The following is a 14,687-nucleotide window of genomic DNA, read 5'->3' on the forward strand; positions in this document are numbered from 1 at the left end:
TGGGCTCACATAGAGTCGGACACGACTGAAGCGACTTAGCAGCAGCAGCAAATCCATTTAAAAATTTAATGAAGGTTGATGCCATTCTCCCAAACCATCCCACCCTCACCCTCTCCCACAGAGTCCCAAAGACTGTTCTATACATCTGTGTCTCTTTTGCTGTCTCGTATACAGGGTTATCATTTCCATCTTTCTAAATTCCATATATATGTGTTAGTATATTGTATTGGTGTTTTTCTTTCTGGCTTACTTCACTCTGTATAATAGGCTCTAGTTTCATCCACCTCATTAGAACTGGTTCAAATGCATTCTTTTTAATGGCTGAGTAATACTCCATTGTGAATATGTACCAAAGCTTTCTTATCCATTCGTCTGCAGATGGACATCTGATAGTTTCTACATAATGCACAAACAATGCTTTTCATGAAGACTCTGAAAGAACAGGGTAAAGGATAAAGACATTTTCAAAAAATTACAGATAAAATTAAATGTAATTTCCCAGTGGGTTTTAGTTTATCAATTTTAACAAATCCAATAATCTAAGAGGAAATTTCTTTTTAATTTTTATTGTAGTATTTCAAAATTTGTAATATTTAAATACTGATACTTCTCTATTCCTCTGACAAAACCCTACTATTACTTTCAGGATCAAATGTTTTACTTTAGAGTGTAGTAAGACGTTGGTATTTCTTATCTCACGTAAGCACTCTGCAAGATAATTTGAATGGTAATTATTTATATTGAAGAGCAAAATTAAAAGCTAAATGAATAAAAATATTACTCTTAAGTGAAACAACTTTTATTATAATATACTCCTTTGTTGGAAAAATCAAGAATTTTTTTTTCATGAATCAAATTTTAAGACCTATTTTTTTTTCTTACATAGATCTTGACAACCATGAAGCTTCTCATCCTTACCTGTCTTGTGGCTGTTGCTCTTGCCAGGCCTGTGAGTACAGTAGAGAATTTAGAAGATTCTAGATTCTTGTTTGAAGTCATCTCAAATGCAATTTGATGCAAGTCTCATCAAGTGCAAGATATTGTAGTCATAAAGAATTTGATGGTCTCTAATTAGCTATTAAAGTGTTGATATTAAAGCTATGGTAATCCTTCAATTTTGATAATTATTATTTAGTTTATTCAAAGACTTAACTCCAAATAATATTTCTAACTTGAAATATAAACACCTCACAGTAAAAAATTAAAAAAAAAAAAAGAAATAAGGTAATTAACAATACAATAAAGAGCATCAAAGAAGGTAATTAGTCTTTTTGCCTGGGTCCATTTAAGCTTAACATATTTGTAAACATATATAGGTCCAACATTGTATTACCAAATATACTACTATATTCCAGTGTATCCACTTTTGGAACCTAAATCAAACTCTCATTTGAGATGGCTCATGCCAACCAATATTTCCCAAGGTACAGAAAGCTGGGCTCATTCAGCTGATTCAGAGATCTAATAATTTCTTCCTTGTAGAGAGAAAAACTAGATAATGTAAAGTAACTTGTTTCTTCTCAAACAACAAATTCAGTTACTAATGTGAAACAAAAAGTTATTCTGTTCCTTTGTGACTTCTAGATTATGATAAATAAATAAATAAGAATCAACTGACAAGAAAGCGATTCAAATAAGATAATAGTCTTGGATATTTGGACACAAACTATCAAATATGGATGCAAAAGTTTCTGAAATGATGAGATATTCTATTATTAAACTCATATTTTCTAAATTTTGGATAATGAAGGATCACTAATAATCCAGCTTCCTAACCAATAGAGTTCTGTCTATGAGAAATCCTAAGCATCAAAAGAAGGAAATATCTGACAATAACAGGGAGGCCTGGCGTGCTGTGATTCATGGGGTCGCAGAGCTGGTCATGACTGAGCGACTGAACTGAACTGAAGTTACAAAAAAAGGATCTAAGTTCTTCAGAAATGTGTCATTGGAGTAGTCCATATCTCGTCCTTTTATCAATGAAACAGATATAGATCCCCAGGCAAACAGATTCTTTAATCCTTTTCCAAAGAAAGCATAAAAATGCTTTCTTTTAATGCTAACATTAAAAAATATTAGCCTTTTTTAATGCTAACAAACATAAATCTCATTTATGTTTTAGCTTTTTTAATGCTAACAAACATAAATCTCATTCCCACCATTAAAATGCAGATTTTGTTAAATTTTTATATAATTTAATTTATGACAAAAATAAAATCCAGACAAGCAATATTTCAGATTATTTTTTGTTTTTTTATATACTTTTCTCCACCGTACTCTAAAAACAGAACATAATTTACTTTTCTTTGATTTTTGTCAATAAAATCAATTTTTTCCCTCCCAGGGGAATTTGGTATCAAATTTATCTGTTAAAATACAAACTTCTTAAATGGCAGTATTAAATGTATAGTATTACATGTGCCTTGTGATATTATTATTATTGTATTTTGAGTGCTTTTGGTTTTACAATTCTTGCATTTTTTTTTAACAGAAACATCCTATCGGGCCCCAAGGACTCTCTCAAGTGAGTGCTCTTTTCCAAGAACTCACTGTAATTGTGTAGCTTAAGTGATGATAAATTGCTAATATATAGATTGTAGTCCCATTCCTTCCTTCTCCAGAAAACAGCCAGTTTCACATTCGCTGAGGTTTAATATCTTCAACTACTGAGCTGAATATTGATCTGCTCTCACAAATCTTTTTAGAGAGGAGGGCATTTGGACTTATGTATTTATGATTAATAAAAATTTTATTATGCAACAGTGGTAGTTAATTAAACAGAATATGTATATGTGGTCTATTTTAATGTATTATTGATTCTATCTCTTTTCCTTGCACTCAAACATATGATTTACAACTTGATCTCAATTTACACACTGAGTATTAAATTAGATACTCTATCACACACTTCTACAAGAGTCAATCTTCCACCCTATCCACTGCTTAGTTCATTTTTTAGTCTTTACAGAATGAACCAGACAGCAGAAAGGTAAGGTTCTTTCTTTACCCTAACTAATTTCTCTTTCAGTTAGCTATGATAAATACTGAATGTCTTCTTCATTTCAATTTTCATTTGTATACACTCATTTCAATTGTATCCAGGTACTCAGATAGTTGATTACTCTCTCACTTCTCTGTTTTCATTACATTCCTGCTTAATTCCTCCTTTGACATTTGATAAGTATGAACTGAGTAAACCTATAGGCCTGGTAAAGAAGGAACCAAATATGGTGTCTCCTTCAGATTTTAAAATAAAATCATAAAACTGAAACTAATTATCTCTTATTTTACCTAAGAAATATTTTGGTTTACCTAAGTAAATGGAAAACTCGTGTTCAGGTGGTAAAACACTCTCCTTTTTTGACTGTGTTTTTCACTTTTACAATTCACAATTTAATTCCTACAGGACGTCCTCAATGAAAATTTACTCAGGTTTGTTGTGGCGGTAAGTATTATCCACTTCTCAAATGACAAATGTATTTTTCTGGAAAAATCAACTTAATTTTTATTTATAAATATTTTTTCACTTGGTCAAATTTTTTCATTAACTCACCCAAGCAACCACAAAGAATATTGAAATTATATATGCAAATATTAAAAAGTTGCTTTAAATATTAATCTGTGCCTATACATTTTACTCTTTGTAAAACACTTATGCTGTCTTGTGCATAATCTATGTAAATTTTACAGTTTCTTTTCTCATTATGATGGAATGTTCTCTTATCTCTGCAATACCCTGGATGTGTTGTGTCTTCTGTAATTTCATGACTGAATTGTCAAATAGAACACAAGTAGAAATTTTACTTCAAGACCAGTATTTAAAAGATTTGATAGGCAACCCAACTTGGTCTGAATGATTTTTAACATAATCTTTTTTCCTTGTAGCCTTTTCCAGAAGTGTTTGGAAAGGTAAGAAATTCAGAACAGAATATACTGCAGAATTAACAAAGCATTTTATTCTGTGTTATTTATGGTGGTATGCAAATTCTTTATTGCCTTTTTGTGGAAATAAACACTAGATTATTGAACCAGACAGAGAGATCAAGATAACTCAGAACTATGACTTAAACAAGATGAAAGATAATAATAGTCAAATTTACTGGAACAAAATTTTTAAATATTTTTAAGTGCATAATAATGTACTGACAGCTTAAATAAAGAAAACTTAGCAAGGAGATAATGCAAGAAATGATAGAGCAAGAAATATTAGTGCGTTCAGAAAAGCATATTCAGATATCCATTCATTCATGTTTCTCTTTACTTTTCTGTCCTTAAGGAGAACATCAATGAACTGAGCAAGGTAAGGAACATAAATGATATTTAAATTATTTTAAAGTTATCTCAAAATCATATTTTGCAACCTACAATTTATTGGTTTTGACAAAGAGAATTTTTGAGGGAAAAACAGAGTGATGAATTCAAGGTAATGAAAACATGAAAATTTTCTTAAGATAGGGTGTCAAAAAATGCTTTGTGCAGTAGGAAAAACATTTTAGAAAAAAATTTCCTGCAACATTTATAGTCTTCTTGAACTTTCAAAATGACTGATGAGATCTACTGAGAATCCTATACATTGATTTTATTGATTTAACTTTGCAACTGTGAGGAGACAGGGATTAGTATAAATGAATAAATGGATAAAAGAATGAATTAGTGCAATTATGGACTGACAGAAAGAATGTTTTATTGAGTACTACATAAAACAATATATCTGCTCCAAGAATGTTTTACATAGTCCAACTGATTTTTTACTTTCTTTAAACACAATTTTTTGATCAAGGTTGTTTTTCAAAGTTGGAATAGCTTTGTTATTTAAAACAAAAAAATACAGATATTTAAAAATTTACTTCTTGATTATTCTTCATACCTGACTGAGCCTCTTTTCTTGGCAGGATATTGGAAGTGAATCAACTGAAGTAAGATTCTTTATTTTAAAACTATTAAATATAATATAAGGGAAAGAAGAAAAAAATATCCTAATCAAATATCCTTTAAGTATCCTAATCAAAATGAATGAACAATTCTCTAAGGCCAAAACTAAAGCAGATATCTCTAATTCAAAGAAAAAAAGATGCAACAAGTATGTTGATCAAAATTGGCTAGATAACTAAACCAACACAGTATTTTGAGCTTAAATTCTATGCATCATCTCACTGCTCTCTGTACTACTATGGTCATGGAAACTGAACACAACATACTGCATGGAGAAAATTCATTTTGCTTAAATATTTATACATCATTGAACCAATGCTTTGTGCACTTTTATTTATCACATAATCTTTAATCCAATGCTCTGGTTTGTCATCCAAAAGCCAAGTTAAAGAAAAAAAGAAGTTAGGCTAGTTAAAGGAAAATCTAGGATATTTACAATATTAATATCAAAACATATAAAAATCCACAGTACTTTTTATTGAACTCTGAAATGCAGATTAAAGAGGCAAATTCTTCAGTTAGCCTGGTGGGCAGGCTTTTTTAAAAATTTCCTTACCACTTCACTATTGCCACCCATTTCTATTTCCTTTGGCATCCATTTTATTTGGTAATTATCATTTTACATTGGAATGTTTGTCATGAAAAATAAAGTTAATTCTCTTTTCTTTTCTAAGGATCAAGTCATGGAAGACACTAAGGTAAGATCTTTATTTTAATAAACTCTATATTTATGTATCATAAATAGGATATGCTCTATGCTTAAAGAAAACTATCCACTCCAATTGTGCGATTGAACTCCTCAAGCAGGGCTATCATACCCAACAATGTATACTGTTGTGCCAGATAAAGTAAGGAAAGGAAATTTGACATTTACATGATCAGGAGAAACTTTGCTTCTTTATTAAAATCAAGAGTAAAAGGCAAAATGTGCATGAGTGTTTAAAAATGAAACATCCGACTCAAAGAATTAAAACCCTGTTTCTCTCATCCCAGGGTAAGAATTCACACTCTTGTGTGTTGAGGGTGGTATTTGGGCAGAAAGAATCTATTGCAGCAATTATGTAGGATCAATGGGCTATACTGTTGTTCAGTCGTTCAGTCATGCCCGATTCTGTGACCCCATGGCCTGGAGCACACCAGGCTTACCTGTATTCACCGTCTCCCAGAACTTGCTCAAACTCGTGTCCATTCAGTCAGTGATGCTATCCAACCATCTCATCCTCTGACATCCCCGTCTCCTCCTGCCTTCAATCATTCCCAGCACCAGGATCTTTTCTAATGAGTCGGTTCTTTGCATCAGGTAGTCAAATTATTGTAATTTAAGTTTTAGCATCAGTTCTTCCAGTGAATATTCAGGACTGACTTCCTTTAGTGATTCCTCCACTCTTCTCCAGTAACATGTTGGGCACTTACTGACCTGGGGAGTTCATCTTTCAGTGTCATATCTTTTAACCTTTTCATATTGTTCATGGGGTTCCCAAAGCAAGAATGCTGAAGTGGTTTTCCATTCCCTTCTCCAATGGGCTATTCTACCTAATCTCAAAACATGGAAAAAATTCATTAGCCCACAATACTTTTTTCTCAACTCTCCCGAGATGAATATTTTGCTGCATATTAGAATCAATATCTTAGTACATACTTGGGAACAGAAATCATATCCATATGTAAATATGAACATCTATGACTTAGGAAAAAAAATAATTGTTTCATAGAGTAGAACTTTTAAAAGCTCATGCTTAAATTGATTGTTCCATTTTAATATTTCCAATTTATTTACATCAAAATTGCCCCAAGTGTATGTGAGAATATAAACTCAACCCAGGGTTTCAGGTAGCCTAGCTCAAAAAGATTCTTCATTCCAGGTTTCATTTTTATCTCAAAAATTCATATGCATTTCCATTCTACTCAAGAAAGTATCTGTATTTGTTTTAATTAAAAGGTTTTAAGTTACAAAGTAAGTTATTATACTCCCCTCTCCAACATATTTTAAATAAAATTGACAATCCAAAAAAAGTACGTTTTATTGGCCCTGAATCTTTTTATACCCAATTTTTTTCACTAAAAACTAGTTAGCAACCCAGTATGAAAGTGTGGAATAGTTTCCTTCTAATTCTAAAAGTCTCAGAGGCAGTAACAATGATTTTGTTTCTTTTAGCAAATGGAATCTGGAAGCAGTTCATCAAGTGAGGTATACCACTTTTATGTTAATTCAGTATCCCAATTAGAAAATGTTTATGAAAGTTTGTTGAACCATAAAGTTTACATGTCCCATAAGGTTTCATTGTACAAGGCGCTGTGTATGCAATTGTATCCTAATTTTAACATACAAGGCTATCAACCCTAAAAATGTAAGAAAACAATTGTTTGTCAGAGACAAAATTGTAGATTTCTTTCTGGGCAAATAATCCTATCTGGATATCTGTGGTGTCCAAACATTATTTTTCTAATTTTTTTTTCCTTCCCAGATTTTGGTAGAACTAAATCTTGTCACTGAAAATTACAATAATGGCTATGCTTCTAAATTGTTTAATATAAACATGATATATCCTTTGTGGAACTCAATCAATTCTGTGTTAAAGAGACACTGGAATCCTTTGCTATTTGTTAACATAGAGGAGAAAAAGAGAAGGCATACAAGGTGATGAACTTTGGGAGCAGAACTTCATCCAATTTACAAAAAAAACCAGCTCCATTATGCGGTGCGGAGTTTCTGTGAATTCAGTTAAAAGCGAATACTTCACAATCACCTCCAACATTCTGAATAACTTCCCTGGTGAAAGTAGTGAGAAGAGAAAAGAGAACAACATGTACTTCGACTGTTCATCTTACCTAAATTACCCAGGAATTTGTGGCTAAAATCTGTTTACCATAGATAAGCTATGATGTGTCTGGTTAATTAGCATTTTTTATCTTGAATGTAAATTAATGTCATAAAACTAACAATACATGTTTTTTATTTTTTAAGGAAATTGTTCCCAATAGTGCTGAGGTGAGATATATTTACTAAATTTAAAATATGTTAACATCATCCAGGATATCTTAAAATTTAATTAAACTTTTTATTTTTTGAATTTTTTAGCAGCAGCACATTCAAAAGGAAGATGTGCCCTCTGAGAGTTACCTGGGTTATCTGGTAAGATTTTAGTAAAAGTTAATCAAAGACCAATGTATCAGAGAATGAGTAAGAATGTTGTATTGATAAATTATCTCTCCTTTTCAATATCTGATAGTGTAAGCAGTCTAACAGATTCTAGCAGTCTACTGGTCCCTTCTGAAAATAAAACTGACAACTTTTTTAATCCCAGATATTTAATTCATACTCTCATTTGAATATTTGTGTATTATAGTCTACTTTCAGATCTGATTAGCACAGTATTGAAATGTCACGCTATAGATTTGACCAGACTTGAGTTTGACTCTAAGCTCTACCTTTAACCAGCATGTGATATTAGACAGTTTCCTTATCTTCTGTAAGTCTGTAACCTAAGTTCCAAAGTGACAAAATAATAATAAATATTTAAGCATATAAAGCAATTAATACAAGCAAGACATAGTGCAAAGTAAGCCCTCAGTAAATGTGGCTTAGTGTCAGAAACATCATTTTTCCCCACTTCATCCAACATTCTGATTTAATTTGTAAAAATCAGAAAACAAATGGGGCTTCCCAGGTGCTAGTGGTAAAGAACCCCTCTGCCAATGCAGGAGACTCAGGCTTGATCACTGGGTTGGGAAGATCTCCTGGAGGAGGGCATGGCAACCCACTCCAGTATTCTTGCCTTGAGAATTCCATGGACAGAGGCACCTGGAGGGCTATATCTGTAGGATCACAAAGAGTCGGGTACAACCGAGGTGACTTAGCACAGCACAGAAAGCAAATCTGTTTTCAATTTTCTTAGCAATTCTGATATAATACACACTGTAAGCAAAACTGCCTCAGTTCAGTTCAGTTCAGTCACTCAGTCATGTCCAACTCTTTGTGACCCCCTAGACCACAATACACCAGGACTCCCTGTCCATGACCAACACCCGAAGTTTGCTCAAGCTCATGTCCATTCAGTGATCCCATCCAACCATCTCATCCTCTGTCGTCCTCTTCTCTCCTGCCTTCAATCTTTCCCAGCATCAGGGTCTTTTCCAATGAGTCAGTTCTTCAAATCAGGTGGCCAAAGTATTGGAGCTTGAGCAAAAATCTTTCCAGTGAATATTCAGGACTGATTTCTTTTAAGATTGACTGAATACTTATTTATATCTGACTGCATTATATTTTAAGTTAAAAATAAGGTAACAAAGTTTTTCTAATGTTTTTAAAAAAAAGAAGAAGAATTGGGTTAATCCAAATTCTCTGTGGTAGAAACAATGCTAAAGTAAAATTAGTAGTTTCTCATTCTTCACTCCTGGGAAAAGGATACCATGATAGATGGTATCCACGATACTGACAATATTTTTTCTTTTTGAATAGGAACAGCTTCTCAGACTGAAAAAATACAACGTACCCCAGATGGTAATATTTTATTATAATACAAAATTAGGCCTACAGAATTAAAATAATTAAATGAAATTTACTTTGACTAAATTCTACATCAAATCATGTTAGAGCCTCCCAAATGATTCATTATATTCTGGAATTTATTCTGTATTTATTTTCCCAAATTCAGTTCTGAGTGGTGATTCCATATATATGCCTCCTTGTGAAAGCACAGATTATTGCCAAATAAACTTTCCATTTAAGAAAACAATGTAGACTCTGTAGAAGGAATCAGGGATCCCATACATTTAAATTGCTTTTGTCAAAATTCTCTAAGAAAGAATTTTCTCTAGACCCATTTCCTTTACAGTTATTTTCACTTCCTGATGTTGTTTTGAATATTGAATGAGCAATATCCTACTCAGTTATCCCTGAGGCTAGCTTGTGGCAAGTCCAATAAAATATTCAAAGAATTTCTCCTTCCCCTAATTCCTAAACTCTATAAAATTTGCTATGTTCATGAGACCTCTGACAATATTATGAAGGTTTCTTTTTAAATCAAGATATGCATTTGAACTATGAAGTCATAAACTATCTGCTGATAGTATGGATAGATCAAAAAAGTATCTATTAGCACTATCCAGCTTCACTATTTAGTATCAATCCTTTTGAGTATCATAGTTTTTCACTGGGGAGGCCATAAATTTTTCTTTTAGTTATACCAAATAGGCTTGATTAATTAGGATGTTAGAGAAAAGGACTGTCTTAATTTAACAAAATTACATTTTCACATTTTTATTCTGTTACAATTATTGGAAGGAGGAAGTCAATAATGAATTTAATTTGGACCTCAGTGTCACTCTTGCTTCAGTTTCCAAGTTGCTTGTGTTGCTTTGGACTTAGAATACAAATAAATTTAGATATATCAGTACCCCAATCAAACATCATTACTAATCTAGAAATTACATGAATAATATATTTTAGCACCTTAGTTATGATACGATTAGGCCGTAACCTCCACAAGTGTTAGAACTATATGGTCCTGCTCATAGTGTTCATCGTTCACAGTGTTCACTGCTCATAGTGTTCATTATTATTTATTTCATAGATGGTCCCTAGCATTCAGCACAGACACCCAGTGAATGAAAGTGCCTAGCAAATGTCTGTGATTCACACATGAGTAATATCAATGTACTAAAATAAAGTGATCTCTCTTTCTGAGGAAGCTATTCATGACCATATAAGATTATTTATTAAATCTAGAATATCATAGTATTTTCTTCAAGTGTTGTTTTTATAATGTGTGTTCCTCTTTCTTTTTTAACAGAAATAAATATAATCCAAGGGAGAAGTTTTTCTACTACCCATATTTGATAATGCTTTATTTAAAATTTATAAAAAATAAAATGTAAACAAGTGATTAATAGTCATGAACAGAAAATATGTAGTCCTAGGGAATTGATGGATTATTTTCCCCCAGATATGAAATTTATAGATTCTTTATCCTTCCAAATTATAATAAGTGTAGCATTGAGTTGAATATTTTTTCTAAAGTTAGAAAATGAAAGATATATTGCTAATTTTCAAAATTTTGGCAGAGAATACAGTTTATACTAATCTTCACAGATGATGATATGTTCTTGGTAATTGTAAAATGAATGTGTTATATCAGAAGATATCTAAAGTAACTTAGAACATATTTCCTTCTATTTAGGAACAACTTCACAGTATGAAAGAGGGAAACCATGCCCAACAGGTAGTATTTGGCTTAATGAATTACACAATGATAGTGTGTTGCAAAGTTTAAATAGGCTTGCTTTTAAATAAGCTTCACGATTTTGAGACTTCTTTCTTCTCAGGTGGTTATTTTTCACTCCCAACTTTCTGAAACAATTAGTAGTGATCAATCTGAGAAAGGAGAACTATTTGTCATTCTTCTTTGGAAAGGGAGCTGTTCTATTCTATCAGTCTCACCTGACAGCAGCACATTTGTAATTCTAAACACTATGAAGTGTTAATTTCCATGGTTATGTTAATTTATCTTTTAAGGTAGTCCTAAATTTTATATCTTTATGTCCATGATTTGATTCTTAAATTCAATATGTATTTAGGAAATTCAAACTCATAATTATGCTCTTTCAAGCAAGCCATTTGGAGATTTAGCAATACTAATTGAAACCTTTAGAAGAAACTGTCTGGAGAGATATTAAATGTTTCTGTCAAAAAACCTTTCTGATGTTTTCTCTTCCATCTGTACAGTGTATTTATCTATAATATATAATAGAAACTGATTCTTCCTCTGCCCTGCATTCCATTGATTCAGTAGTGCTCCTGGGGCTTCTGATTTCATTTTTAAGGTGACAACCAGATACTGTGAAATATGTGCTGCTATTATAATTCTGATTCCTATCAAAAGCTGTGCCAATTTCAAGCACTACTGTCATTTAGTGAATCTTATGAGGATTGTTGAGTAATGTTTCATATGTCTTAGAATAAATAGTATCTAGATAATGCAACTGGAAAAATTATTAGTGAATTCCCAGATCTCTAACGTGAAAAGCATTTCAAAAAAGTTTGCTTCTTGCATGTTTTGGTTTTATTCAGCCTTAAAACATAATCCTGACTCTTTTTTTCTTTCCAGAAAGAGCCTATGATGGGAGTGAATCAGGTAAGTATATGTCTGTCTGTGTGTGTTTTAATACTACCCCAAACTATCTATTGGTAACCACTGTTTTTTGGAAGTTATTTTATTAGTTACATCTCTTGAGTTTTGCAGTGTTTTTTTGTGTCTTCACTTTTAAAGGTGGTAACTGAATTCAGTTCAGTTTCTTGGGTCCTCTGATGGTTGAGCTTATATATAGTATGCTAATTTAAAAAATAAACCATACAAAGAAAACCATGGAATTTTATAAATATGAATCTGACAAGGGAATAAACAAGATTCGAAACATAGTAGTCATCAATCAATTTTATGATAATTATTCCTTAATATGAATCATATTTTGCTCTCAATTTCTTCTAAAATTCTGTCTTCACTCATGGGCCAAAGTAAGAGAAAAGAAAAGACAATTACATACTTCACTGAGTTCTAAAGAGTACACTATCCTCACTTTTCCATGTAATTAAAAAAAAAAAGAGGGTGATCATTCTAATCTTAATGAGAGCATTTGGTAGTAATACTTTAGTCTATTATGGCATTTAACTGGGTTTGAATCACAAAATTATTTTTTCCCTCTCTCCCTTAAGGAACTGGCCTACTTCTACCCTCAGGTAAATTTATTTTATTTTTTATATTAATGCTAATAAGAGAAAATCTCAGATATCATATTTAGTATAATCATTAGGATAGGCAACCACAGCAAAACTTGAAATGCTTTCTTGAGTTTTTCTAATTCCATCAAAGAACATATATTTTCCACCTGAATATATAATTACATTAATACACAGAAACAAGTAAAAGGCCATGATAGATTAACAGAGGTACCTATTCCAAAATTTCAGAAAAGAAATAATGTTTCTGCACCAAAACCTTATGATTATGAAGGGGCACTGGGTTAGGAATTAGAGAATTCTTTTCTCTTTATTCTTGGTATTTCTGAAAACTCTGTATTATTCTGGGACGAGGACCTTCCCTTTCTTTGAGCTCACTGTCTTCATGGAAAACTATAGAACAGAAAGGCAAAAATGACCTTTTCTAGTCCAAATGCCCATGAATTTATAAATTATATAATAATTAAATTCACACTATCACTTTCCTCTGGACTTTGATAACTGGACTTATGTTAGTAATGTAGGTTCTTGGAGTTCAATACTGACTATTGACCTTAAAGAAGTTGTTTATTCATTACCCTTCAGGTACCCTAAGATAAGCCCTTTCCAAAATTTCCTTACTGTGATTTACCATAGGGAAGAGTTTGATTTCTCCATTTTCCTCACAGAGTAAACATCTCTCGTGATGCGAATAGCCATGTCTGAAATGAATGCAATGATTCATTTTCAGAGATTCAAAACTGATTTCTCATACACTGTTGGTTTTTCAATGGTCTTTCTCTCTAGCTTTTCAGACAATTCTACCAGCTGGATGCCTATCCATCTGGCGCCTGGTATTACCTTCCACTAGGCACACAATACCTTGATGTCTCATCATTCTCTGATATCCCTAACCCCATTGGCTCTGAGAACAGTGGAAAGACTACTATGCCACTGTGGTGGTAAGTTCATTTAAATGACTGCATATTGTTGTCTTATCAAAGGAAATAAAAGAAAGAATAACATAAAAGTAGATTTAGAATAAACATGATGCATAAATGTGTCCTATACTAGAATTTTCTGAAATGGAAAATTGGTGATAATTTTCTGATACATGGCTAATGTTAATCCATTACTCAGGAACATGTGGAGCAGTGCTATCTATTCGATAAGTGATATTCATTCTGATGAAAAGAGGAGGGAAATTTTCTCTCCAAAGTAAAAATTCAACTTTATCCTCCTTGCACTTTTGCTAATCTTTAAATGCCTTTTTTTTTGCTTACTTGAAATAATATAATGATGCTTGTTTTTATAACCCTGAAGGTGATTAAATATAATAATCTATCAAACATACTGCTGGGAAAATAAGTAGTGTTCATTTTTTGATTTAGCAAAATTTTATTACTGACTACCTTACTCATATTTTACCAATATTTGTTCCTTCAGAAGAGTCAAGTGAATTTTGAGAAACTCCACAATTATGGTCTTTGGTAAGTTGGAAATTGTTTGTCTGGTCATTGATCCTCTTTTCATATGAGAACTCAGTACAAAGGTGCAGCTTGTAGACTGTAAAGTTGTTTTGCTGGTCCTGTAGTCTAGCTATATGTAGACACATTACACTTATATCAATAATTAAATTGCCTTCAATGTTTTTTATATTATAATAATATCAAATTTAAGTAGCAATAAAAATAGCTAATTTTAATTAATATAACTTATTTTATTGAAATTTCTATACAAGTAGAGGAGTGTGGGTGTTACTAATTCTGGTGACCCCAACAGTGGGATCCTATTCTTTATGATCACTGAAATAGATATACTTAAGAAGTCACATAGTTAAATCAAGTGTTTGTCTATTAAGAAGAAAACAGATTTAAATGTCCATAGATGTGTTTTGAGTACTTCAATTTACTATATTGGAGCTTGTAGTTGTGTGTGTGTGTGTATGTTCCCTTTCTAGTGGTGGAAACTTCCCTTACAACAGATCAAAAGAAGGAAAATAAAAGTCTGACGTACTTGGAAGTTTTTACTTTGAACTATT

General features: G+C 32.0%; 1 protein-coding gene across 1 annotated transcript; it reads left to right on the forward strand.

Annotated features, from left to right (window-relative positions):
* The first annotated feature begins 898 nt into the window (after positions 1–898).
* Positions 899–13,612, forward strand: LOC129562055 (alpha-S1-casein). The gene is made up of 11 exons (XM_088836127.1): positions 899–949; positions 3,407–3,445; positions 3,886–3,909; positions 5,607–5,630; positions 7,898–7,921; positions 8,012–8,065; positions 9,392–9,433; positions 11,112–11,153; positions 12,039–12,065; positions 12,644–12,667; positions 13,454–13,612. Exons 1-11 carry the CDS (start codon positions 899–901, stop codon positions 13,610–13,612), a joined length of 510 nt encoding a protein of 169 aa, XP_088692253.1.
* The last annotated feature ends 1,075 nt before the right edge of the window (positions 13,613–14,687 follow it).

The sequence above is a fragment of the Moschus berezovskii genome, chromosome 5 (genome assembly GCF_049115385.1).
Source record: "Moschus berezovskii isolate FMDL1 chromosome 5, NW_MosBer_1.0, whole genome shotgun sequence".
NCBI classification, from domain to species: Eukaryota; Metazoa; Chordata; class Mammalia; order Artiodactyla; family Moschidae; genus Moschus; species Moschus berezovskii.